Raw genomic sequence first — 25,047 nt, 5'->3', positions numbered from 1 at the left:
GAATTAGCCATTAGGTGATTTAACGGGACAGGTTTTCCAATATTGCCAATATCAGCAGTTGGATTTGCCAAATAATTAGGCTAAATCCAATCTTCTCTCATAAGATGGATAAAAACAACACGTAGCAACTATGACTTACGGACTTATGCTCGGGGAAACGATGGGTTACAGAACAGAAAGACGGGTATTTCTCAGTGAGGATGATGAGAAAGAAGCAGCAACTCCCGAAGTAGAGTCATTAAGTGGAAAATCTGACTAAAAGCATTGATCATTATGGTTATGTACTGTGTTGCCAGTTGCCCCCTGTAAGTCGCTCTGGATAAGAGGGTCTGCTAAACGACAAAAATGTTTTTTTTTGTTTTTTTATAAATAAAAAATGTTTTGACCAAATCCCCTCATCATTGTAACGTCTAGGAATTATTATTATTTGCACCCAAATCACTCTGTCCTAAATCAGAATGTTTTGATAAGAATCATGAGATCTCTGTCATCTTCCCATTTGATTGATTGATCATTTAAATTATTGATTGATTGATTGATTGATTGATATCCCATCCTCTCCTGCAGTGTATCAATGAGGAGGGCTTCCGTCTCTTCCTGAAGACCTATCTGGAGGTGGAGGACTTCCCTAAGGATCTCTGCCAGCGCCTCTTTCGATCCTTCCAGAGCGGAACCGAACCTGACGGGCAGGACAATGCTAGTACGTTTATTTGTCCTCACGCGTAGACGCATATTATTGTCTGACTACAGTCAGCAGTTCCACTATTCCCGGCGCTAGTTCATTTGTCCAAGTCCTCAGGCTGCACGTGATTAGGTGTGCTCTATGTGTTAACTTCCCCCTCCTCTCTCTCTCATAGAAGAGGTATTTCTGAAGGATGTTTCATGTTACTTCTCCCTGCTGGAGGACGGCCAGCCCAGAGACAAGCTGGAGTGTGAGTCTTGATCCTGTTTTCTCCACCATGTCACAGCTCCATACTGCAGTCTATTTTTTTATAGATATTTTGTTTGATGGCTTTGTCCAAGATTTTTATATGCCAATTTCTCCCTCTTTCAGTTGCTTTCAAACTGTACGACAGAGATGGCAATGGCGTCCTTGACAGCTCCGTAAGGCAATTAGTCATGTTTTTTTAATGATCTACATATAAATGGGTAATGGGTATTGTACCAGATTACCCATTTCAGTGTAATAACAATGTAAAAACATGTAATGACTGGCTGTTGAAGGAGATGTCCCCTTATACCCTTTAATTTCCACAAGGTATATATCAGTTCTTCAACTCACAATAACTTATGCTCTCCTGCCTGTATGAACTCAGGAAGTGGACCGGATCATTGCTCAGATGATGCACGCTGCAGATTACCTTGGTTGGGATGTGTCTGAGCTGAGACCAGTAAGTGTGGTCAAATTTGGGATTTCTAACAATAACTGACTATCATTTCAATAGAGGGGAAAATATCTCAAGTCTTCTGCAAATATCTGCTGCACAAACAGCCACTCAAGAAGGCTTATTTAGACACTAAGTTATAAGGCACTTTCATTTGTTCAGGTGCTGAAGGACATGATGACGGCCATCGATGCAGACAGCAGTGGCACGGTCTCTCTGGATGAGTGGGTGGAGGGAGGAATGAACAACGTCCCCCTGCTGGTGTTACTGGGTCTGAAGGTGGGTGAACCATGTTCACCTGCTGGTTCGTGTTCATTAGGGACAAAATGGAAGAAAACTAACTGAAACAGGGAGGAACTACCTGAACTTGTCCAATAATAAGAAATGCTTGTTTTTTTCCATTGCACAACATTTTGCTACGGTGTGTGTTAATGAATACAACCCTGGTGTTACTAGGGCTGAAGGTAGGAGTTGGTCCATCCATCACTCATTCCTCTTTATTGCGTCAGTTTTTTTGCGTCGGTTTTTTGTGGAGCCTGGGCTGGGAGGAGTACACATGATGCGTCCTCTTGATCTTATTTCCTAGTGCATGTTTACGCTGCTAATGTACGGTTTTTCTACCAGCTTTAGCAATATGTCACAGCCTCCACCAGTCTTCAGAGTTTATTTTTCATCTCTCTCTCTCTCTCTCTCTCTCTCTCTGAGTGAGAGAGTGAGAGAGCGCACACACTCTCTCTCTCGCCTTCTGCAACACCCTTCTGCTGACTCAGTGCTGCGGGCCTGCTAATGTCACATCTTTCATATATACAGCATCTATGCACCACCAGCAGAGTGAGTTAAGCGTTTTCCACTTAGCTGTTACTTTTCCATCTAACATCACCATCCTCATCAATTAGTAGTAACTACAACGGAAAGGAAGGACATAGATATTGATTGTTACAGTATAAAGAGGAAGTGATTATGTTTGAAACAACTAAACTAATTGGGGTGCCACAGCACTCTGATCTCCCAAGTGCTGATAGACTGTGGTTTTGGAAATACTAGCATCTGAGAAAATATATTGGTATAGTGGGTAGGCCTACTTATTGATAATGCTGTTTGCTTCTGGGTCTGTTAGTTGACTGCCCGGCAAAGTGGACTGTCTGGCTAGCTGACTGAAGGCCTGAACTGTAAACTGGTCTCTCTCGCGCCCCTACAACAATGCCAGGGACTTCCCCTCCGGCTATTTCAGGCCACCAATGAGAGTCGGAGCTCTCTCACTTTGCTGAGTTCAGGGGCTATGCTTCATACACATACACTGACTGGAAGTCTGGCTTTGAGCTGAGGCACCATGAGTCATTTTAACCAATGTTTGTAAAAAGCATTTGTTACTGTCGATTTCTGTCTAATCTAGATAAGGGCATATACAATCTGTGACCTTGTTACTGTGTTATTTAAAAACATTCACTCCGTTCTCAGAAAATGATAACTTTCCATTAAAAACCACAATAACTTTAGTAATGTTCAGAAAACCTAAGAATGTTATTTAAAAACATACACAACTTTCTGAAAGTATTTATACCCGTTGACTTATTCCCTTTGTTGTTACAGCCTGAATTGAAAATGGATAAAACATATCACACCCATCTACACACAATACCCCATAATAACAGTGAAAAACATGCTTAGAAATGGTTGATAATTTTTTGAAAATTAAATACAGACACATCTCATTTATATAAGTGTTCACATCCCTGAGTCAATACTTTGTTGATGCACCTTTGGAGGCGAGTACAGCTTTAAGTCATCTTGGGTATGTCTGTATCAACTTTGTAAATCTTGATTTGGAGATTTTCTCAAGCTCTGTTAAGTTAGATGGGACGTGGCGGTGAACAGCAATCTTCAAGTCTCTCCTCAGAGTTCAATGGGATTCAAGTCTGGGCTTTGGCTGCGCCACTCAAGGACTTTCACATTCTTGTTATGAAGTCATTCCAGCATTGCTTTGGCTGTATGCTTGGGGTCATTGTCCTTTTGGAACGTAAATCTTCGCCCCATTCTAAGGTTGTTTGCACTCTGAAGCAGGTTCTCATCAAAGATTTGCCTGTATTTGGCTCCATTCATTGTTCCCTCTATCCTTACCAGTCTTGGAGTCCCTGCCACTGAAAAGCATCCCCATAGCATGATGCTGCCACCACCATGCTTCACGGTAGGATGATGTTAGACAGGTGATGAGCTGTGCCTGTTTTTTTTCAGACATAGTGCTTTCCATTCAGGCCAAAGAGTTATATCTTTGTCTCATCAGACCACAGAATCTTTTGCCTTATGCTCTGTCTTTCACCTGCCTTTTTGCAAACTCCAGGTGCGCTGTCATGTGCCTTTTTCTCAGGAGTCCGTCTGGCCACTCTCATAAAGCCCAGATTGGTGAAGTACTGTAGAGACTTCTGGAAGGTTCTCCCATCTCCGCCAAGGAACTTTGTATTTCTGCCAGAGTGGTCATTGGGTTCTTGGTCACCTCCCTGACCAAGGTCCTTCTTGCTCAGTTATGTCAGACGGCCAGCTGTAGGCAGACTCTGGGTAGTAGTTTCCCAATGGAGACCACTGTGCTCAAGGACACGTTGAACACTCTAGAAATGGTCTTATACCCTTCCCCAGATACAGATAGAGAATAGAAGATCATAGGTTTGAATTTCACTGATGCTGCGTCACAATAGAAAATAAAATGTGTTCCACGCAAATTAATTTCTATCTGTACTTGCAGTGTCATTAAAAGTCTTACTGAAACATTCACTAAAGGTTTTAAGGAAGTTATTTTAAAAACATCTGAATAACCTTTACATTTTGTTCTTAGTGTAAGAACTTTAATTAATAACCATAAGAAAGCATTCAGAACAATGCTCTCATAATGTTATTTAATTAGCTTCAAATAACCTGTAATTTCCGTTCTCGGAGCGTTACTAAAACCTCCCAGGAAAACATACAAGGAACTTGAGTAAAGGTTCTCAGAACCTCCATGCAACCTAAAAACAAATGTTTCCAAATGTCTGGAATGTTCACTTTTGTTCTTAGAATGTTTAAAAAATGTTCAGTTTAACCGGTCAGAAAAGGTAGTTCCCGCAACAATCTGAAAACTAAAAACACCCTACACACATTCCCACAACTTCCAAGGAACTGGGCACACACTGGTTGAATCAATGTTGTTTTAATGTAATTTCAACGAAATTACATTGAACCAATGTGGAAGAGACGTGGAATTGACATCTGTGCCCAATGGGAAATGTGCTAGCTGGGTTAGGATTGGTGTTGATGATTTTTGCTGCTAATAGAATCACGAATGGCAGATGACACCCCCATTTCCAACCATGAGCCAATATTAGAATGAGATGTGTATCAATGCTTGCATTGCTTACATAGTGCTTTCCAAATATGAGATTAGATTATGCGGAGTATAGACCTTTACCCTGAGATTCAGAGTTTGTTCCAGAAGTGTGCAAAAATTGTCTGCAAACTACATAAAAAAAGATTCAAAGCACATACTTTATATATTTCATTGATGGTAACATAATATGTATTTTCTCCCCCTCCACCCCCAGATGACTCAGAAGGATGGGCAGCACCTATGGAGGATGAAGCATTTCAACAAGCCTGTCTACTGCAACGTTTGTCAGAGCATGCTGCTAGGACTAAGGAAACAGGGGCTTTGCTGCACCTGTGAGTGACACTGTCTAGTCTCACCACTAGAGGGCAATACAACTTAATTCTCAATCCACTCAAAGCTAATTTTTGAGCAGAAAGACATCTATCCTGATCATGTAATTGAGAGCAAGTTAATGAAATCTCATACTCATAATCGGATAATGCTAAAATGTATGCTAAGATATGTCATAATGACTTATGACACCCAATGCATTGCAGTATATTTCCAAATAATTTTCATAGAAAAACAATGTAGTGGCAATGTTTATTGCCTACTTAATCGTCAACCTCGTTTCTAGTCTTGACTAACATGAATAATTAAATCAATAAATGAGAGATTTAATGACAATAATAGTTCAACAATGGAGACACGTAATGCATTGTTTACTTGTCTTTGTTTTCAAGGCTGTAAATACACGGTCCATGGACGCTGTGCCAACATAAACCCAGCTCCCTGTACCAGGACCTATGTCAAATCTAAGAAAGACACAGGGGTATGAGTGTTTCTTTCCCAAACAACTGCAAATTCCATTGTAAAATGTTAATATTTCCAATGCCTCTTCATTCTTAGTGTATGTTGTAATTTGAATGTCTGAGCCATTCTCTTTGTCCCTGTTTATGTACAGTGTCTGTCTTGCATCTTACTGGGCCTGTGTCTCTTGCCTCAGGTTCCAACCCATGACTGGGTCAGTGGGAACTGTGACTCTGGGAAGTGTGACAAGTGTCAGAAGAAGATCAAGAGTTATCACGGGCTGACGGGAAAACACTGTGTCTGGTGTCACTCCATGGTGAGGAGGAAGGGCTCCTGAGTAGATCTGTGGTCGTGAGAGTCAGGCCCTTGGAATTATTAAGCCAGATGTTTTCCTCCACACAGAGGATTTACATCACAATCTGTTGTGAAATCTGTTAATGGAGTGGTTTTGCAAGAGCTACGCCTGGTGTATATGTGTATATGTGTATATATATATAATATAAGCACTTTGTGACTACTGTTGATGTAGAAAGGGTTTTAGAAATAAAATGTTATTGGCTTTATTCATTAAGAATTTGATAAGAGCTTGCTATATCTCTGGCTGCTACTGTGTTCCAGCGCCATGATGACTGTGCCTCCCAGGAGCCCTCCGACTGTAACTGTGGACCTCTCAGAGACCATATCCTCCCCCCCTGGGCTATCTACCCTGTTATAAAGGTACTGGATCCTCTACTGCCCCGTTACAGTTGTCCAACACTATAAAATGGAATATACTGTATAAAGCTCACAAATATATATGTTTAGGAACCTTAACTATGTGAAATAACTTTTTTCTTATCTTAAAAACAACATTCACTCGCATGCAATGGTAATATTAGGATATCTAATATGTCCAGCTTGAGAAACAATACATTTGGTTCATATTGTCATTGCTTCTTGTTTTATCCTCATGAAATTAGAACAAAAAAGACCCTGATTTGGGATTTGGGATTTTCACTATATTTAATTAATCGAAGGGTCCTTTGGATGAAGGATTGTTGAAATATATTTGACATTTGTATCTTAAAGAGGCAATCAGCAGTAGGAACAATAACAAAGTGGCCACCCATGGTTCAGTAAAAAGCTGAGGGATGGTGGTGGAGAAATTGAATCAATCTCAAATTCATAGACATAGCTATGAATGTAAGGTTTGACCGTCCATGATATTAAAATGATAGTTTTGTCGTGTTTGTTTACATTTTTTGTTTACAAATATTGGAGAAAGAAAGCTCCTATTTGGAGTTCTGATAATAACAGCAGTTGAACTAAACTCATGATGTAGATGTAGCAACTGCTGATTTCCCCTTTAAAGCATAGTTGAGAAGTAATTAATTCAAATTGGAACATTTGTGAAATTTTTGCAATACCCAGGCCTCCTTTGACTCCATAATGTTTCATCTGTAAGTGCTACAAAGCAAAAATTGGTGTCTGTAATATGAATAGTATTTTGATGTCAATGACAATTTTCTTACATTATTTTATGAATATTGAAATAAATAAAAATACATATTGAAAATATGCCATTTTAGATGAGGCAAATTTTTCAATATATCATTGAACATAATATTCTACAGTTATATCAAAGTTATGACCCATTTTAAAGCTACAATATGTCACTTTTTGGGCGACCTGACCAAATGCACATAGAAATGTGAGTTATAGATCTGTCAATCTCATTGAAAGCAAGTCTAAGAAGTGGTATATTTGTTCTAAGTGTGCTATTTCTAGGCTTCCAGTTCGTAAATTTTATTTTGGGGTCTTTTACTTTTGGTTTTGTACACCAGCTTCAAACATATGAAAATGCAATATTTTTGTTATGGAAAATATTTCACAACAGTTTTTTGTGAAATATGCTTGTTTTGTCACAAACTGAAATGGCACTGAAATGGCGGAGGGATTTCTGTATAGTGCAGCTTTAAACAGAGAAATTGGCATGGTAACCAATCACACTCCTCCTTTTACTTGTATTGGTGCACATTCTGCAAATTACCAGCAGAGGTCAACCATTTTGAATCGATTTTCACATTCACTCTGTTGGTAATGCATACAAATTGGATCATAACTCTATAAGTAGCAGAGATACAATTCTGGAACTGTGATATGCCCGTAGATCAGTGGGGGCTGCTGAGGGGAGGACGGCTCATAATAACGGCTGGAATGGAGTCAATGGAATGGTATCAAACACGTGGAAACCATGTGATATCATTCCACTGATTACGCTCCAGCCATTACGACAAGCCCGTCCTCCCCTGTGGAGTATCATCATGTTTAACAAGATATTGAACATTTTGCCAAATCAAAAATGAGATATTTTCAATATTCATAAATTAATATAAGAAAATTATTAATGAAAACAAAATACTACTCATAGGCCTCCCGAGTGGCACAGTGGTCTAAGGCATTGCATCGCAGTGCTTGAGGCGTCACTACAGACCCGGGTTCGTTCTCAGGCTGTGTCACTACCAGCTGTGACAATTGGCCCAACATCGTCTGGGTTAGGGGAGGGTTTGGCCAGGGGGGCTTTCCTTGGCTCATCGTGCTCTAGCGACCCCTTGTGGCGGGCCAGGCTCCTGCAGGCTGACTTCGGTTGTCATTTGAACTGTGTTTCCTTCTGCACATTGGTGCAGCTGGCTTCTTGGTTAAGCGGGCAGGTGTTAAGAAGCAGGTCATGTTTCGGAGGACGCATGACTCGACCTTCGCCTCTCCCGAGCCATTTGGGGAGCTGCAGCGATAAGACAAGATCATAATTGAACATCACGAAATTGGGGAGAAAAAGTGGGGTAAAAATACAAACAAAATAAAATTATATTAATACTACTACTCATATATTACAGAGCAAGCCTTGAGAGAATTGAGACATGGGTTGTGAATGTGTGCCATTCAGAGGGTTAATGGCCAAGACAAAAGTGCCTTTGAATGGGGTATGGCCGTAGGTGTCAGCCGCACTGGTTTGAGTGTCAAGAACGGCAACGCAGCTGGATTTTTTCCATGCTCAACAGTGTCGTGTGTGTAACAAGAATGGTCCACCACCCAAAGGACATCCAGCCAACTTGATACAGCTGTGGGAAGCAATGGAGCCTACATGGGCCAGCATTCCTGTGGAACACTTTTGACACCTTGCCCTGATGAATTCAGGCTGTTCTGAAGGCAAAAAGGGGTCCAACTCAATATTAGGAAGGTGCTCCTTATGTTTAGTACACTCAGTGTATGTCAACAATCCTTCCTCCAAAGTACCCTTATATGTATTAAATGTTGTTGTTTTTTGTTCTACTTTCGTGATGAATCACCCCTCTTGGTCTTTGCGCAATTCAAATGAAGTGTTATTTGTCACATGCGCGGAATACAACAGGTGTTTCACCTTACAGTGAAATGCTTACTGACAAGCCTTTAACCAACAATGCAGTTTTAAGAAAATACCTAAAAATTAAAAGTAACAAATAATTAAAGATGACATTAATTGCCTGTCCATTTCTCCATTTGCCCCATTAGGAGAGGTCAAACAGCATAAAGAACGGCTCCTCAAGCTCAGCCGACGACAGTGACCACAACACCACTCCTGATGGACAGGTGCTTCAGGTACATACTAGTACCCTGTCACAAGACCGCTGGATAGTACTTGGTGTGAGTGTGGCCGATGTGAAATGGCTAGCGAGTTAGCGGTGGTGCGCGCTAATAGTGTTTCAGTCGGTGACGTCACTCGCTCTGAGGCCTAGAAGTAGTTGTTCCCCTTGCTCTGCAAGGGCCGAGGCTTTTGTGGCGCGATGGGTAGCGATGCTTCGTGAGTGACTGTGGTTGATGTGTGCAGAGGGTCCCTGGTTCGAGCCCAGGTTGGGGCGAGGAGAGGGATGGAAGCTATACTGTTACATGAGCATATGAACAGCAGTGTCTAACTATTTTTACCTTGTTTAGAGTTTGTCGCTGGGAAGTTCCTCACAGCCATATTCCATCTGAATACACTGACAATGTAGACATCGTGTCTCCATTTGTGAAACTGCTGTAACCTGTAACTATTTATCCCTGAACAGATTAATCCGGTACCAGACACTCATCCTCTTCTAGTGTTTGTGAACCCTAAAAGTGGAGGCAAGCAGGGAGAAAGGTGAGGCTACTCGTGAGCACTCCTACACAAATGGGCATTTTATAGTTCACTACGAAACCATGTCAATCTTCGTATTTTACAATGACAAGTTATATTTTATTTCAGAGTTCTGCGCAAATTTCAGTATTTGCTGAATCCACGGCAGGTGTACAACCTCTCCAATGGTGGACCTGGACCGGGGTAAGGTTTCCCATATGGATAACGGCATATGGTAGAGACCAGTATGAGAATTAAATGAAAAACGACTCTGTTGTGATGCGTCAGTAATTGGACAACTAAGGTATATTTAGCTACTTTGAATCTAAAAAAACAACAACATTTAAGACGTTTACTTTTTTGGGAGTGTGATTGTGTGTGAGCCTTAATATAATTTCATTACCAGAAACATGAACGTTATCTTATTGTTTGAATGCAACTGTTTTGAGAAGTTCTAAAAGCGAAAGCATGCATCAGAATGATAGAACAGCTCTGCTAACTTTTTTAAAAGTATGGGAGTCTAGTGGATTCTTTGACACGTTCTTCAAAACCTTTGACAGTAGATGTCCTTTAAGTAGTCTAACCACGGAAATTATAGTAAACTGTTCAATTGACCGAAGTTTATATACATGTCAACTTATTACTGTGTTGGCCATTAGAATATTATATCAAATGTTATACAATTAAATGTTTTTTAAAAGGTTTTTAGGTGAATACTTTTATTTTGAAACTTTGGGGGGCTACAGACGATTGGCCAAGCTAGCAACTTGCTATCTCATTCAAAGTTCAACATTGTGCGAATAAATACATTCAACCAATTCGATGGATTTGGATCAAATTAGGCTCAGTCACAGGCTATAAACTATGCGAGGCAGCTCTGCGTGTTCAAAAGAAAGCAGACAAACAGACAAAAAAATAATTTCAGTGAAAGAGATACAAGTGTTGAGCAGGCAGGTAATGCGCCACGGAAATATCTTACTCATGGGAAATGGAGTGGTGAATGGCATCGAATTTGGGACAGTATTACATGGGAAATCAATGCAGTGTGAGGCGAACAGGCGAACAGTAAGCGACGTGAAGCATAGGGAGCGAGATGACAGGCTCATTATTGAATAATGCTGTACTGCCGTAAGGCCTGCAGTTATAGACGTTTTGAAGGGTCAGATACGATCACAGATTGAGGTTGAGCAGCAACAGTCAATCACTGAAGACCGAGGAAGAGGAATGCACCTTCGTAAGAAACATCAGTCGCAGTTGTGAAATCGGAGAGTGAGTTGTGTTAACATTACTTTAGCTTAATTACATTAAATATGGGATTTTGCATTTAGTTAACTTGATGATTCATCTTCACTTTCAGAGGGGCCTCCTCCATTTCTTGGAGGTTATTTGGTTGCTCCTTTAACTCCAGGCCTATTGACACTACCTCTGGATGGTGCTTCAGTCAGACCACCTTTGGGCCCCAGCATTAGTACAACGTTTCCCCTCAACTTGAAGAATAATTGCCTCTATCAGAATGCAACCGTACACAATGAAAACACAAAGTATCATGATCCACTCCCTCCTTCTGGGAAGCTGACAACACCACAGCCAATGTGCCAAGGGCTAGCCAGCAGCTCCAGCCTGCTCAGTACAGTCAGTGACATGGCCTTGACCGTTAATGACATGATGCAGCGGTAGGTTGAACACAGTCAGAATAGGATGAGTGTCCTGGAGAGAATGGCAACAGCTGTAGAGATGAGAAATGCAGGTCTCCCTCCTACCTCTCAACATAAATGAAACCATTGCAGTCTCCTGAAAACCAAGGCACATCTGTCTTTGTTGCGGACTTCAACAACTAGAGTAAACTGGGAAAACGGAGGTCATTATCTGTACAGTAAATTCACTGGAAACTGAAGTTTAAACAGCACTATTTTGATGTCTTAAAATGTGATGTGCTGTTGAAGGCATATGGTCTAGGCACTAATCTCAATAATGAGCTGAGAAAGATATCCAGGTCCCAAATTGAACAAAACTACAAAGATCACGGATCTTCCCAAAATGGTGCTATGATAGATGTTTTTGTTCATTGAGTTATTCTACCTCAAATTTTGTCATCTTCTGTGATCTTGGTGTCTGATATAAACTTGGTGTTTTGCACATATAACCGTGATGTTAGTCATGGGTTATCTCAATGTTTTTGATGACTTCGTTAAGCATTTTCTGTCAGATTTATTTACCTATCTTTTGTTTTAGTAGAGATGTTTAGAAATCACCCCAAAAATAAAAAATACAATTCCTCTCTTTGTTGACTTGAATGGCTTATATCTGTCTGAGATGCCATCAACATTTAGGTCCTGTCCTGCACCCATAACATAATATTACATCTGTGTTTCAGGCTGTGCTTCTTCAGATCTCTGAAGGATTACAGGATCTTGGTTTGCGGAGGGGACGGCACTGTGGGCTGGATACTTGATGCCATAGGTGGGGTCAAGTACACAATGTTGGTCAACTATGTGGTACACATGCCGATAGACAAATCAACTTCAGTGTATGTGTAGAAACTATGAATTTCCTAACTTCAGTGTATGTGTACAAACTATTAATTTCCTAACCAAAGACTCAAACATGTCACAGAAATGGTGATATTGATCTCTCTTTCTCCCCTTCTGGTTCAATCAGACAAAGCCAATCTTCAAGTGCGGCCACCTGTGGCTGTGTTACCCCTGGGCACAGGAAATGACCTCGCACGTTGTCTTAGATGGGGAGGAGGTGGGCACAGGGTTGACCTTTTTTCATTATACCCGTTGTGTGTTCACGGATCATATATCCAATATTTGCTGTCCATACGTAGTTCTACTGTATGTGATGAAATAATCACTGTCTCTGGGTGCTTCATCTTAGTATCTTGTACTTGTGTGTGGGACCGTTGGTAGCACAGAATTATCCCTTATAGTGTACCTCTGTGGTCTGTGTAGGTTATGATGGGACAGATCTGTGTCGTATCCTGAAGGAGATTGAGGTCAGCACCCCGGTGCTGATGGACCGCTGGAATGTAGAGGTGATCCTTGAGGACCCCCAGGAGACAGGAGACCCTGTGCCTTATGAGATCATCAACAACTACTTCTCCATCGGAGTGGTGAGTTAGGAACAAGGGGAATTAACTTGTAGCCTGGTCCCAGAACTGTTTGTGCTGTCTTGACAACTCCTATGGCCATTTTCACGTTGAAAGACGGCAACAAATGTGTGACCAGGCTACGTACTTACGGCACAAACCAGAACTTTTCAGAACTTGTTGTATGTTGACAGGACGCCTCTATTGCCCACCGTTTTCATACGATGAGAGAGAAACACCCCCAGAAATTCAACAGCAGGTAAACACATTTGAATAACCAACACAGAGTCCTATAGTACATGTGGGGACTAACCTTTTAGGTGTAGTCACCTTGTGCATGGTGTAAATGACTCTACGTGAATCCAAGAATGTTGTTCAATATTTCAGAATGAAGAACAAGTTGTGGTACTTTGAGTTTGCCACCTCAGAGACCATCTCTGCTTCGTGCAAGAAACTGAATGAATGTCTTACAATTGAGGTGAGGGTGGCAAACGCACAGCTTTGCATCAGCTCATAAAAAAAAACAGTTCACCTTTATTTAACCAGGTAGGCAAGTTGAGAACAAGTTCTCATTTACAGTTGCGACCTGGCCAAGATAATGCAAAGCAGTTCGACACATACAACGACACAGAGTTACACATGGAGTAAAACAAACATACAGTCCATAATACAGTATAAACAAGTCTATATACGATGTGAGCAAATGAGGTGAGATAAGGGAGGTAAAGGCAAAAAAAGGCCATGGTGGCAAAGTATATACAATATAGCAAGTAAAACACTGGAATGGTAGATTTGCAGTGGAAGAATGTGCAAAGTAGAAATACAAATAATGGGGTGCAAAGGAGCAAAATAAATAAATAAATACAGTAGGGAAAGAGGTAGTTGTTTGGGCTTAATTATAGGTGGGCTATGTACAGGTGCAGTAATCTGTGAGCTGCTCTGACAGTTGGTGCTTAAAGCTAGTGAGGGAGATAAGTGTTCCCAGTTTCAGAGATTTTTGTAGTTCGTTCCAGTCATTGGCAGCAGAGAACTGGAAGGAGAGGCGGCCAAAGAAAGAATTGGTTTTGGGGGTGACTAGAGAGATATACCTGCTGGAGCGTGTGCTACAGGTGGGAGATGCTATGGTGACCAGCGAGCTGAGATAAGGGGGGACTTTACCTAGCAGGGTCTTGTAGATGACATGGAGCCAGTGCGTTTGGCGACGAGTATGAAGCGAGGGCCTGCCAACGAGAGCGTACAGGTCGCAATGGTGGGTAGTATATGGGGCATTGGTGACAAAACGGATGGCACTGTGATAGACTGCATCCAATTTGTTGAGTAGGGTATTGGAGGCTATTTTGTAAATGACATCGCCGAAGTCGAGGACTGGTAGGATGGTCAGTTTTACAAGGGTATGTTTGGCAGCATGAGTGAAGGATGCTTTGTTGCGAAATAGGAAGCCAATTCTAGATTTAACTTTGGATTGGAGATGTTTGATATGGGTCTGGAAGTAGAGTTTACAGTCTAACCAGACACCTAGGTATTTGTAGTTGTCCACGTATTCTAAGTCAGAGCCATCCAGAGTAGTGATGTTGGACAGGCGGGCAGGTGCAGGCAGCGATCGGTTGAAGAGCATGCATTTAGTTTTACTTGTATTTAAGAGCAATTGGAGGCCATGGAAGGAGAATTGTATGGCATTGAAGCTTGCCTGGAGGGTTGTTAACACAGTGTCCAAGGAAGGTCCAGAAGTATACAGAATGGTGTCGTCTGCGTAGAGGTGGATCAGAGACTCACCAGCAGCAAGAGCGACATCATTGATGTATACAGAGTAGAGAGTCGGTCCAAGAATTGAACCCTGTGGCACCCCCATAGAGACTGCCAGAGGTACGAACAACAGGCCCTTCGATTTGACACACTGAACTCTATCAGAGAAGTAGTTGGTGAACCAGGCGAGGCAATCATTTGAGAAACCAAGGCTGTCGAGTCTGCCGATGAGGATGTGGTGATTGACAGAGTCGAAAGCCTTGGCCAGATCAATGAATACGGCTGCACAGTAATGTTTCTTATCGATGGCGGTTAAGATATCGTTAAGGACCTTGAGCGTGGCTGAGATGCACCCATGACCAGCTCTGAAACCAGATTGCATAGCAGAGAAGGTATGGTGAGATTTGAAATGGTTGGTAATCTGTTTGTTGACTTGGCTTTCGAAGACCTTAGAAAGGCAGGGTAGGATAGATATAGGTCTGTAGCAGTTTGGGTCAAGATTGTCCCCCCCCTTTGAAGAGGGGGATGACCGCAGCTGCTTTCCAATCTTTGGGAATCTCAGACGACACGAAAGAGAGGTTGAACGGGCTAGTAATAGGGGTGACAACAATTTCGCCAGATAATTTTAGAAAGAAAGGGTCCGGATTGTCTAGCCCGGCTGATTTGTAGGGGTACAGATTTTGCAGCTCTTTCAGAACATCAGCTGACTGGATTTGGGAGAAGGAGAAATGGGGAAGGCTTGGGCGAGTTGCTGTACCTTAACACATACAGTGGGGAGAACAAGTATTTGATACACTGCCGATTTTGCAGGTTTTCCTACTTACAAAGCACGTAGAGGTCTGTAATTTATATAATAGGTACACATCAAATGTATTTATATAGCCCTTCATACATCAGCTGATATCTCAAAGTGCTGTACAGAAACCCAGCCTAAAACCCCAAACAGCAAGCAATGCAGGTGTAGAAGCACGGTGGCTTGGAAAAACTCCCTAGAAAGGCCAAAACCTAGGAAGAAACCTAGAGAGGAACCAGGCTATGTGGGGTGGCCAGTCCTCTTCTGGCTGTACCGGGTGGAGATTATAACAGAACATGGCCAAGATGTTCAAATGTTCATAAATGACCAGCATGGTCGAATAATATTAAGGCAGAACAGTCGAAACTGGAGCAGCAGCACGGCCAGGTGGACTGGGGACAGCAAGGAGTCATCATGTCAGGTAGTCCTGGGGCATGGTCCTAGGGCTCAGGTCCTCCGAGAGAGAGAAAGAAAGAGATAATTAGAGAGAGCACATGTGGGGTGGCCAGTCCTCTTCTGGCTGTGCCGGGTGGAGATTATAACAGAACATGGCCAAGATGTTCAAATGTTCATAAATGACCAGCATGGGCGAATAATAATAAGGCAAAACAGTTGAAACTGGAGCAGCAGCACGGCCAGGTGGACTGGGGACAGCAAGGAGTCATCATGTCAGGTAGTCCTGGGGCATGGTCCTAGAGCTCAGGTCCTCCGAAAGAGAGAATTAGAGAAAGCACACTTAAATTCACACAGGACACCGAATAGGACAGGAGAAGTATTCCAGATATAACAAACTGACCCTAGCCCCCCCGACACATAAACTACTGCAGCATAAATACTGGAGGATACTGGAGACACTGTGGCCCCATCCGAGGACACCCCCGGACAGGGCCAAACAGGAAGGATATAACCCCACCCACTTTGCCAAAGCACAGCCCCCACACCACTAGAGGGATATCTTCAACCACCAACTTACCATCCTGAGACAAGGCTGAGTATAGCCCACAAAGATCTCCGCCATGGCACAACCCAAGGGGGGGCGCCAACCCAGACAGGATGACCACATCAGTGATTCAACCCACTCAGGTGACGCACCCCTTCCAGGGACGGCATGAGAGAGCCCCAGTAAGCCAGTGACTCAGCCCCTGTAATAGGGTTAGAGACAGAGAATCCCAGTGGAAAGAGGGGAACCGGCCAGGCAGAGACAGCAAGGGTGGTTCGTTGCTCCAGAGCCTTTCCGTTCACCTTCCCACTCCTGGGCCAGACTACACTCAATCATATGACCCACTGAAGAGATGAGTCTTCAGTAAAGACTTAAAGGTTGAGACCGAGTTTGCGTCTCTGACATGGGTAGGCAGACCTTTCCATAAAAATGGAGCTCTATAGGAGAAAGCCCTGCCTCCAGCTGTTTGCTTAGAAATTCTAGGGGCACTTCAACTGTGAGAGACGGAGTCTAAAACAAAAATCCAGAAAATCACATTGTATGATTTTTAAGTGATTCATTTGCATTTTATTGCATGACATAAGTATTTGACCAGTAAGAATTCCGGCTCTCACAGACCTGTTAGTTTTTCTTTAAGAAGCCCTCCTGTTCGCCACTCATTACCTGTATTAACTGCACCTGTTTGAACTTGTTACCTGTATAAACGACACCTGTCCACACACTCAATAAAAGACTCCAACCTCTCCACAATGGCCAAGACCAGAGAGCTGTGTAAGGACATCGGGGATAAAATTGTAGACCCGCACAAGGCTGGGATGGGCTACAGGACAATAGGCAAGCAGATTGGTGAGAAGGCAACAACTTTTGGCGCAATTATTAGAAAATGTAAGAAGTTCAAGATGACGGTCAATCACCCTCGGTCTGGGGCTCCATGCAAGATCTCACCTCGTTGGGCATCAATGTTCATGAGTAAGGTGAGGGATCAGCCCAGAACTACACGGCAGGACCTGGTCAATGACCTGAAGAGAGCTGGAACCACAGTCTCAAAGAAAACCATTAGTAACACACTACGCCATCATGGATTAAAATCCTGCAGCGCACGCAAGGTCCCCCTGCTCAAGCCAGAGCATGCCCAGGCCCGTCTGAAGTTTGCCAATGACCATCTGGATGATCCAGAAGAGGAATGGGAGAAGGTCATGTGGTCTGATGAGACAAAAATAGAGCTTTTTGGTCTAAACTCCACTCGCTGTGTTTGGAGGAAGAAGAAGGATGAGTACAACCCCAAGAACACCATCCCAACCGTGAAGCATGGAGGTGGAAACATCATTCTTTGAGGATGCTTTTCTGCAAAGGGGACGGACGACTGCACCGTATTGAGGGGAGGATGGATGGGGCCAAGTATCGCGAGATCTTGGCCAACAACCTCCTTCCCTCAGTAAGAGCATTGAAGATGGGTCGTGCCTGGGTCTTCCAGCATGACAACGACCCGAAACACACAGCCAGGGCAACTAAGAAGTGGCTCTGTAAGAAGCATCTCAAGGTCCTGGAGTGGCCTAGCCAGTCTGCAGACCTGAACCCAATAGATAATCCTTGGAGGGAGCTGAAATTCTGTGTTGCCCAGCGACAGCCTCGAAACCTGAAGGATCTGGAGAAGGTCTGTATGGAGGAGTGGGCCAAAATCCCTGCTGCAGTGTGTACAAACCGGGTCAAGAACTACAGGAAACGTATTATCTCTGTAATTGCAAACAAAGGTTTCTGTACCAAATATTAAGTTCTGCTTTTCTGATGTATCAAATAAGTATGTCATGCAATAAAATGCTAATTAATTACTTAAAAATCATACAATGTGATTTTCTAGATTTTTGTTTTAGATTCCGTCTCTCACAGTTGAAGTGTACCTCTACATGCTTTGTAAGTAGGAAAACCTGCTAAATCGGCAGTGTATCAAATACTTGTTCTCTCCACTGTACCTCAACATAGTCTGCAAACAAGCATGTATTTTTAGCATGCAGAATTACATAAAGGTTGTGGTTAACACAGGCGACCTGATAGTTCTGCGATATATGCCTTATGTTTATCTCATTATGGCATCTCATTAAGTTGCTCTGTCTGATGTTGTACGTCCCTCAGTGCTGCGGCACCCCATTAGACCTGAGTGGCCGTTCTATGGAGGGGATCGCTGTCCTCAACATTCCCAGCATGCACGGTGGATCCAACCTGTGGGGAGAAGCCAAGAAGAGTGAATGCAAGTGCTTGATGAATCCTCAGGAAATGCCTGTGGTTATTGTTGACCCTGAAGTCTTGAAAGTCAGTGGACAAGGTACGGCGATATCCTTTGCCTTTAACCAAGGGCTCAAGATTTCAAAATGTTAAAAGATGTGTCTGGTAAATGATATTGTTAGGATATCATGTGAGATGTTAGTTCTCATGCCACAGCTGTTAAAAGATAAATGTTATTTTCATTGGAAGAGGCCCTTGAGAAGTATGTTTGAATCTTAACAGCTGGTCTCAGGCTGAAAAAGACTGCCTCTCTGTGTGAATTGCATGTTCAGTGTTTCCATCTTCCGTACCAGATGTCAGTGACCGGCGTTTGGAGGTGGTTGGCCTCGAAGGGGCCATGGAGATGGGACAGATATATACAGGACTTAAGAGCGCTATACGACTAGCAAAAACCTCCCAGATCACAATCAGGTGAGTGTTTGTGAGATATGTACAGACTGGCTGAGATATACAAAAACATTCTCTCCCCACTACTTATCTTGCTTATCTCTGTCCATATCTCAGGACGAAGAAACCTTTACCGATGCAGATAGACGGAGAGCCCTGGATGCAGCCACCCTGTACGGTGAGTGCTTGGAAGCCAGCTTGGCAAGCAGAGTTGAAAGCAGGTTCAGTTGGCTAGAGACCATGGGACTTGATGCCAATAATACGTTGTTAATTTAACATGGTAACGTGGTGTTAAACATGGTCATTTGAGTAAAGCAACGTTTTTGCTCATATTCCTTCTTTAGATTCACATCACACACAAGAACCAGGCCAGTATGCTGATGGCTCCCCAGGGCCGGCCCAGCTTCTTCAGCTCAAAGTAGTAGCCTGCACCCCTGGCTTCAAGCTGTAACATGGCTGGCCTGTATACACTTGCTTATTATTGTACATTTTGTTGAAGGCCCAGTGCAGTCAAATGTGATTTTCCTGTGTTTTATATATATTTCCTCTCTGAGGTTAGAGTAATATTGTGCAAATTATTATATTGTCCTTTTAGTGCAAGAGCTGTTTGAAGAGACTGCCTAACATTTCTGCCTGTTTTGCTGTGAAGGAGTTTTGGCCATGGTAGTAAGTTAGCGAATAGACTGATAAGAAATAGTTCCAAACCTCTCTGTCAGTGTCAACAGATGTGGTAAAGAGGTCAATGGAAGTTGACCAAAACAAGGAAAATGCCATGGAAGCACGGTGGGGAAGATCCTGAAAGATTTGCCTACAATTGCATTTATGCTATTGTTTGTGTATTTCACACTATGTTGAGGTAGAAATAGGAGTATAATGCTTGTATGGATGTCAACCCCAATACATGTTAAATCAAATCACCTTCCCCAATCAAGTCATCAATCAACTTCAATATAGTTGAAAACAACTTTGATTACCACCACCGATTTCTGTGTGCTTCCAGCTTATACCAACCGGAGTTAGCATTTAGCAGTCACTTCTTCTAAACCTGAAAAGGGACAACTTATTGATGTTATGCAGCTAAAACAGCCAAACATCCAAATCAGACTTCAGTAACTTCAGTTGTGGGTCGGGCTGGGCGAGTTCCATGCTTCCTCCGGAAGCAACGTCAGCAGAAGAACTGTTTCATCGGGAGGTTCATGAAATGGGTTTCCATGGGCGAGCAGCCTAAGATCAAAATGTGCAAAGGCAAGCGTCGGCTGGAGTGGTGTAAAGCTCGCCACCATTGGAGCAGTGGAAATGCGTTCTCTGAAGTGATGAATCACACTTCACCATCTGGCAGTCCGACGGACTAATCTGGGTTTGGCAGATGCCAGGAGAACTCTAACTGCCCGAATGCATAGTGCTAACTGTAAAGTTTGGTGGAGGAGGAATAATGGTCTAGGGCTGATTTTCATGGTTCGTGCAAGGCCCCTTAGTTCCAGTGAAGGGAAATCTTAATACTACAGCATACAATGACATTCTAGACGACTCTGTGCTTCAAACTTTGTGGCAACAGTTTGGGAAAAGCCTTTTCCTGTTTCAGCATGACAATGCCTCCGTGCACAAAGCGAGGTCCATACAGAAATGGTTTGTTGAGATCCGTGTGGAAGAACTTCACTGGCCTGCACAGAGGCCTTACCTCAACCCCAACGAACACCTTTGGAATGAATTGGAATGTCGACTGCGAGCCAGGCTTAATCACCCAACCTCTCTAATGCTCTTGTGGCTGAATGGAAGCAAGTACCCACAGCAATGTTCCAACATAATCAAACATGATAATTCGATATATAATAATATAATAATAATATATCCCATTTAGCAGACGCTTTTGTCCAAAGCGACTTACAAGTCGGCTGGGGCCACTACTTTGACATATGGGTGGCCCCAGAGGGAATCGAACCCACGACGCTTGGCGTTGCAAGCGCCATGCTCTACCGACTGAGCCACACAGTTCCTCATCCCATATCACCCATCCCAAATTGTGGGCCTGTTAAAATGCATCAATCGTGACGGATTTGACGAATATCGACTTTGTTAGATCAGATTTGTTGGTTGTCCACCAATCCGGCATCCTCCTATCCCCCGTGGTCTGCATTCCGTTGACCTCTGTATCGCATCTATAACAGCTAATTGTCAGTTTTCCCCTCCCCACTCAGACCACTCCCAGACAGTCCGAGCAAAGTTCTCGCTTGAGGAATTGCCATTTGCTTAGAAGTTATTTTCGACCATTTTAAATGAAAACAGCCACAATAAGGTATTTAATTGTTACATAGAAATGATTTGATATTGAGATAAAAACGGTTACATTGGACCTTTTTAAATGACTGAAGCAACTTGGTTTGTCAAACAGTTGGTATGTGCATGTTTTAGAGAGATGTTGACCAACATTTTCAGAAAGTTCAGTACGTATGTTTTAGTTCTGCCACAATGCAAGTCTATATTATGAAAGCCTTACAAACTACAGCTGTAGATTAACTTGATGTCCACAGTTATATATTTAAGCTAAGAACTTAGTGTGCCTTTTGTCATAATTTAGCCAAATTCATCTAAAGTGTTTATCAAGGAGTGAAAAACTGCTATGATTCTGCTTGAAAACTTTGAGTGAAATGTTTATTTAGCAAGGTTTTTATTGTAACTGCATTTTCTAATTTGTTATTCTATTTTAGTAGAATCATTTTAAATGTGTGTATGTACAGTACCAGTCAAAAGTTTGGACACCTTCTCATTCAAGGGTTTTTCTTTATTTTTACTATTTTCTACATTGTATAATAATAATAATAATAATAATAATGAAGACATCAAGATAATGAAATAACACATTTTTACTGCTGCTCTTTAACTTTCTTTTTTTTAAATTATTTACTTAACACTTATTTTTCTTAACTGCATTGTTGGTTAAGGTCTTGTAGAGAAAATGCCAAGCATGTGCAAAACTGTCAAGGCAAAGGGTGGCTACTTTGAAGAATCTAAAATATATTTTGATTTGTTTAACACTTTTTGGTTAATTCCACATGTGTTATGTAGTATTTCATTGTTATCACTATTATTCTTCACTATTATTTGACAATGTAGAAAATAGTAAAAATAAAGAAACCCTTGAATGAGTAGGTGTGTCCAAACTTTTGATGTGTGTGTGTGAGAGAACTGAGCAAAAAAAGAAACGTCCCTTTTTCAGGACCCTGTCTTTCAAAGATAATTCATAAACTCCAAATAACTTCACAGATCTTCATTGTAAAGGGTTTAAACACTGTTTCCCATGCTTTTTTCAATGACCCATAAACAATTAATGGACATGCACCTGTGGAACGGTTGTTAAGACACTAACAGCTTGCAGACGGTAGACAATTAAAGTCACAGTTATGAAAACATAGGACACTAAAGAGGCCTTTCTACTGACTCTGAAAAACACCAAAAGAAAGATGCCCATGATCCCTGCTCATCTGCGTGTACTTGCATGAGGCAAGGAGGCATACGGACTGCAGATGTGGCCAGGGCAATAAATTGCCATGTCCGTACTGTGAGACGCCTTTGACAGTGCTACAGTGAGATAGGACGGACAGCTGATCCTCGCAGTGGCAGACAACATGTAACAACACCTGCACGGGATCGGTACATCTGAACATCACACCTGCAGGACAGGTACAGGATGGCAACAACAACTACCCGAGTTACACCAGGAACGCACAATCCCTCCATCAGTGCTCAGACTGTCAGTGCTGAGAGAGGCTGGACTGAGGGCTTGTAGGCCTGTTGTAAGGCAGGTCCTCACCAGACATCAACAACATCGCCTATGGGCACAAACCCACCGTCGCTGGACCAGACAGGACTGGCAAAAAGTACTCTTCACTGACGAGTCACGGTTTTGTCTCACCAGGGGTGATGGTCAGATTCGCGTTTATTGTCGAAGGAATGAGCGAGGCCTGTACTCTGGAGCGGGATCGATTTGGAGGTGGAGGGTCCGTCATGGTCTGTGGCGGTGTGTCACAGTATCATCGGACTGAGCTTGTTGTCAGTGCAGGCAATCTCAATGCTGTGCGTTACAGTGAAGACGCCCTCCTCCCTCATGTGGTAGGTACCCTTCCTGCAGGCTCATCCTCACATGACCCTCCAGCACGACAATGCCACCAGCCATACTGTTCGTTCTGTGTGTGATGTCCTGCTGTGTTCTGCCATGGCCACCGAAGAGCCCAAATCTCAATCCCATCGAGCACGTCTAGGACCTGTTGGATCGGAGGGTGAGGGCTAGGACCATTCCCTCCAGAAATGTCCGGGAACTTGCAGGTGCCTTGGTGGAAGAGTGGGGTAACATCTCACAGCAAGAACTGGCAAATCTGGTTCAGTCCATGAGGAGGAGATGCACTGCAGTACTTAATGCAGCAGGTGGCCACACCAGATACTGACTGTTACTTTTGATTTTGACCCCCCCCCCCTTTGTTCAGGGACACATTATTCCATTTCTGTTAGTCACATGTCTGTGGGACTTGTTCCGTTTGTCTCAGTTGTTGAATCTTATGTTCATACAAATATTTACACATGTTAAGTTTGCTGAAAATAAATGCAGTTGACAGTGAAAGGACTTTTCTTTTCTTGCTGTGTGTGTGTGTGTGTGTGTGTGTGTGTGTAAATATATGGTCATTGAAAGTCTAGAATTTTCTAGGATGTATTAAGCTATGAAATATTTTGAATTGCAATGCATAAAGCTTGTGGTAATATACCCACAAGTAATAATTAATGCAGATTGTATTTGAAATGATTATGCACTCATTAGTGCTTCTGTATGTAAGCAGGAAACCCTTTGCCCCAATGTCCTAAGACCAAACCACATTGAATTGTTTTCAAAGCAGACCTTAAATGTCATTTTAAATAAGCTTTTAGCTTTAATATATTGAGTGACCGTTTGGATTGAAAATGAATTGTTTACTTCTCTCTCAATGCCAGGCATCCGTTTATCTTATTGAATATATCTAATTGGAGGTTAGCCATATCATAAATCCTGAGAATGTTAAAAAATATTTCAAATGATGCTGTATATATTTCAATAAACCATCATGACATGATTTGGTGTGGTTATTATCGAATGAATAGGTAACCATTTGATTATTCGTATCTTTATTAGTTAGGCCTAAGAAATATCAAGGTATTGTATTGTGGTTCCACAAACTCTGTTTAGGTTACCACATATATGCATGATCACTGGGGGGCGCCACCTGCTCCGTTTCAGCGGTCGGTTCTGTGTGGGCCTCATTGGCATGGGCCCTATGACTTTATACCTCCGTTGATAGGCTACATTCACAGATGGATTATTAAAGCAATTTATACAATGGGTGGTTTGGATTTCCCATTGTTCGACTCTATCTGCCCATGATATACTAGACAGCATACACATGGCCAGTACATTCATAAAAAGCGACATCGGTTATGTGGTTACCTAGCAACGCACTACTACAACTTTTACAGATCCACTGTCGTCCGTCTCGTCTGCACAGTCATGCCATTTATAAACTTGACCTCCACTGTAAAAAAGTATCTAGACGTTATCTGCGATATTTGCAACATTGTAGCAAAATTACAATTCGTTCTCCACTGTGGCCCATAATAATGAACGAGTCGGGACGAGACAGTCGAAACCACGAAAGCAAGCCAAACGAAACGAAATGCAGCTAGTTTGCGGACTTTCCAGTTTCAGCCTAATTAATTGTGTTAGCTGTATAGTTGGATAGCTAGAAAGGGAGAAGGGCCTCCATAGCAACCACTTGTTTGCCATAGCTCCAGAACTTTACAGGTTTCTATCAAACAGGTGTGAGGTAGTTTTGCTGTAGATGACTGTCAATACGAATAGAACTAACGATCAGAGAACGCCTAAAATTGCTCTTGACAGTTTAGCATCTTGAAAAATGTATGGTTTGGGAAATAATCTTGCGTTATAATGCTGGTGACCCTTTGTACAAAAGCAACAATACACTCGAGTACACGTGTTATGACATTTGTGCCATGGCTGTGGTGGTTAGCCAATCTGCTTTGCCTCATGGCTATGCCACATCACAGCCATGATAAAACAAATGTGTAGCACATGACCTCATATATTATTGTTTGCAGTTTTTTTTACAATCGTTTACACACTAAAAGTGGTA

General features: G+C 42.4%; 1 protein-coding gene across 3 annotated transcripts in view; it reads left to right on the top strand.

Moving 5' to 3' along the window:
- The window catches only part of LOC135528325 (diacylglycerol kinase alpha-like), a 36,523-nt gene extending 12,550 nt beyond the window's left edge, over nt 1-23,973 (top strand). For all 3 annotated transcript variants that reach the window (XM_064957321.1, XM_064957322.1, XM_064957323.1), the window contains 21 exons: nt 568-700; nt 858-932; nt 1,055-1,104; nt 1,317-1,391; nt 1,548-1,664; nt 4,955-5,072; nt 5,463-5,551; nt 5,726-5,845; nt 6,148-6,246; nt 9,058-9,144; nt 9,594-9,667; nt 9,773-9,847; nt 12,018-12,103; nt 12,302-12,391; nt 12,598-12,758; nt 12,929-12,993; nt 13,122-13,212; nt 18,341-18,530; nt 18,784-18,901; nt 18,995-19,055; nt 19,222-23,973. In XM_064957321.1, coding sequence (XP_064813393.1) covers nt 568-700; nt 858-932; nt 1,055-1,104; nt 1,317-1,391; nt 1,548-1,664; nt 4,955-5,072; nt 5,463-5,551; nt 5,726-5,845; nt 6,148-6,246; nt 9,058-9,144; nt 9,594-9,667; nt 9,773-9,847; nt 12,018-12,103; nt 12,302-12,391; nt 12,598-12,758; nt 12,929-12,993; nt 13,122-13,212; nt 18,341-18,530; nt 18,784-18,901; nt 18,995-19,055; nt 19,222-19,299 — 2,052 coding nt within the window. In that variant the 3' untranslated portion in view covers nt 19,300-23,973. The remainder of the gene's footprint in view (nt 1-567; nt 701-857; nt 933-1,054; nt 1,105-1,316; nt 1,392-1,547; nt 1,665-4,954; nt 5,073-5,462; nt 5,552-5,725; nt 5,846-6,147; nt 6,247-9,057; nt 9,145-9,593; nt 9,668-9,772; nt 9,848-12,017; nt 12,104-12,301; nt 12,392-12,597; nt 12,759-12,928; nt 12,994-13,121; nt 13,213-18,340; nt 18,531-18,783; nt 18,902-18,994; nt 19,056-19,221) is intronic.
- The last annotated feature ends 1,074 nt before the right edge of the window (nt 23,974-25,047 follow it).

The sequence above is a fragment of the Oncorhynchus masou genome, chromosome 33 (genome assembly GCF_036934945.1).
Source record: "Oncorhynchus masou masou isolate Uvic2021 chromosome 33, UVic_Omas_1.1, whole genome shotgun sequence".
In the NCBI taxonomy this organism is placed as follows: domain Eukaryota; kingdom Metazoa; phylum Chordata; class Actinopteri; order Salmoniformes; family Salmonidae; genus Oncorhynchus; species Oncorhynchus masou.
This window is presented reverse-complemented; position numbering and strand designations above follow the sequence as displayed.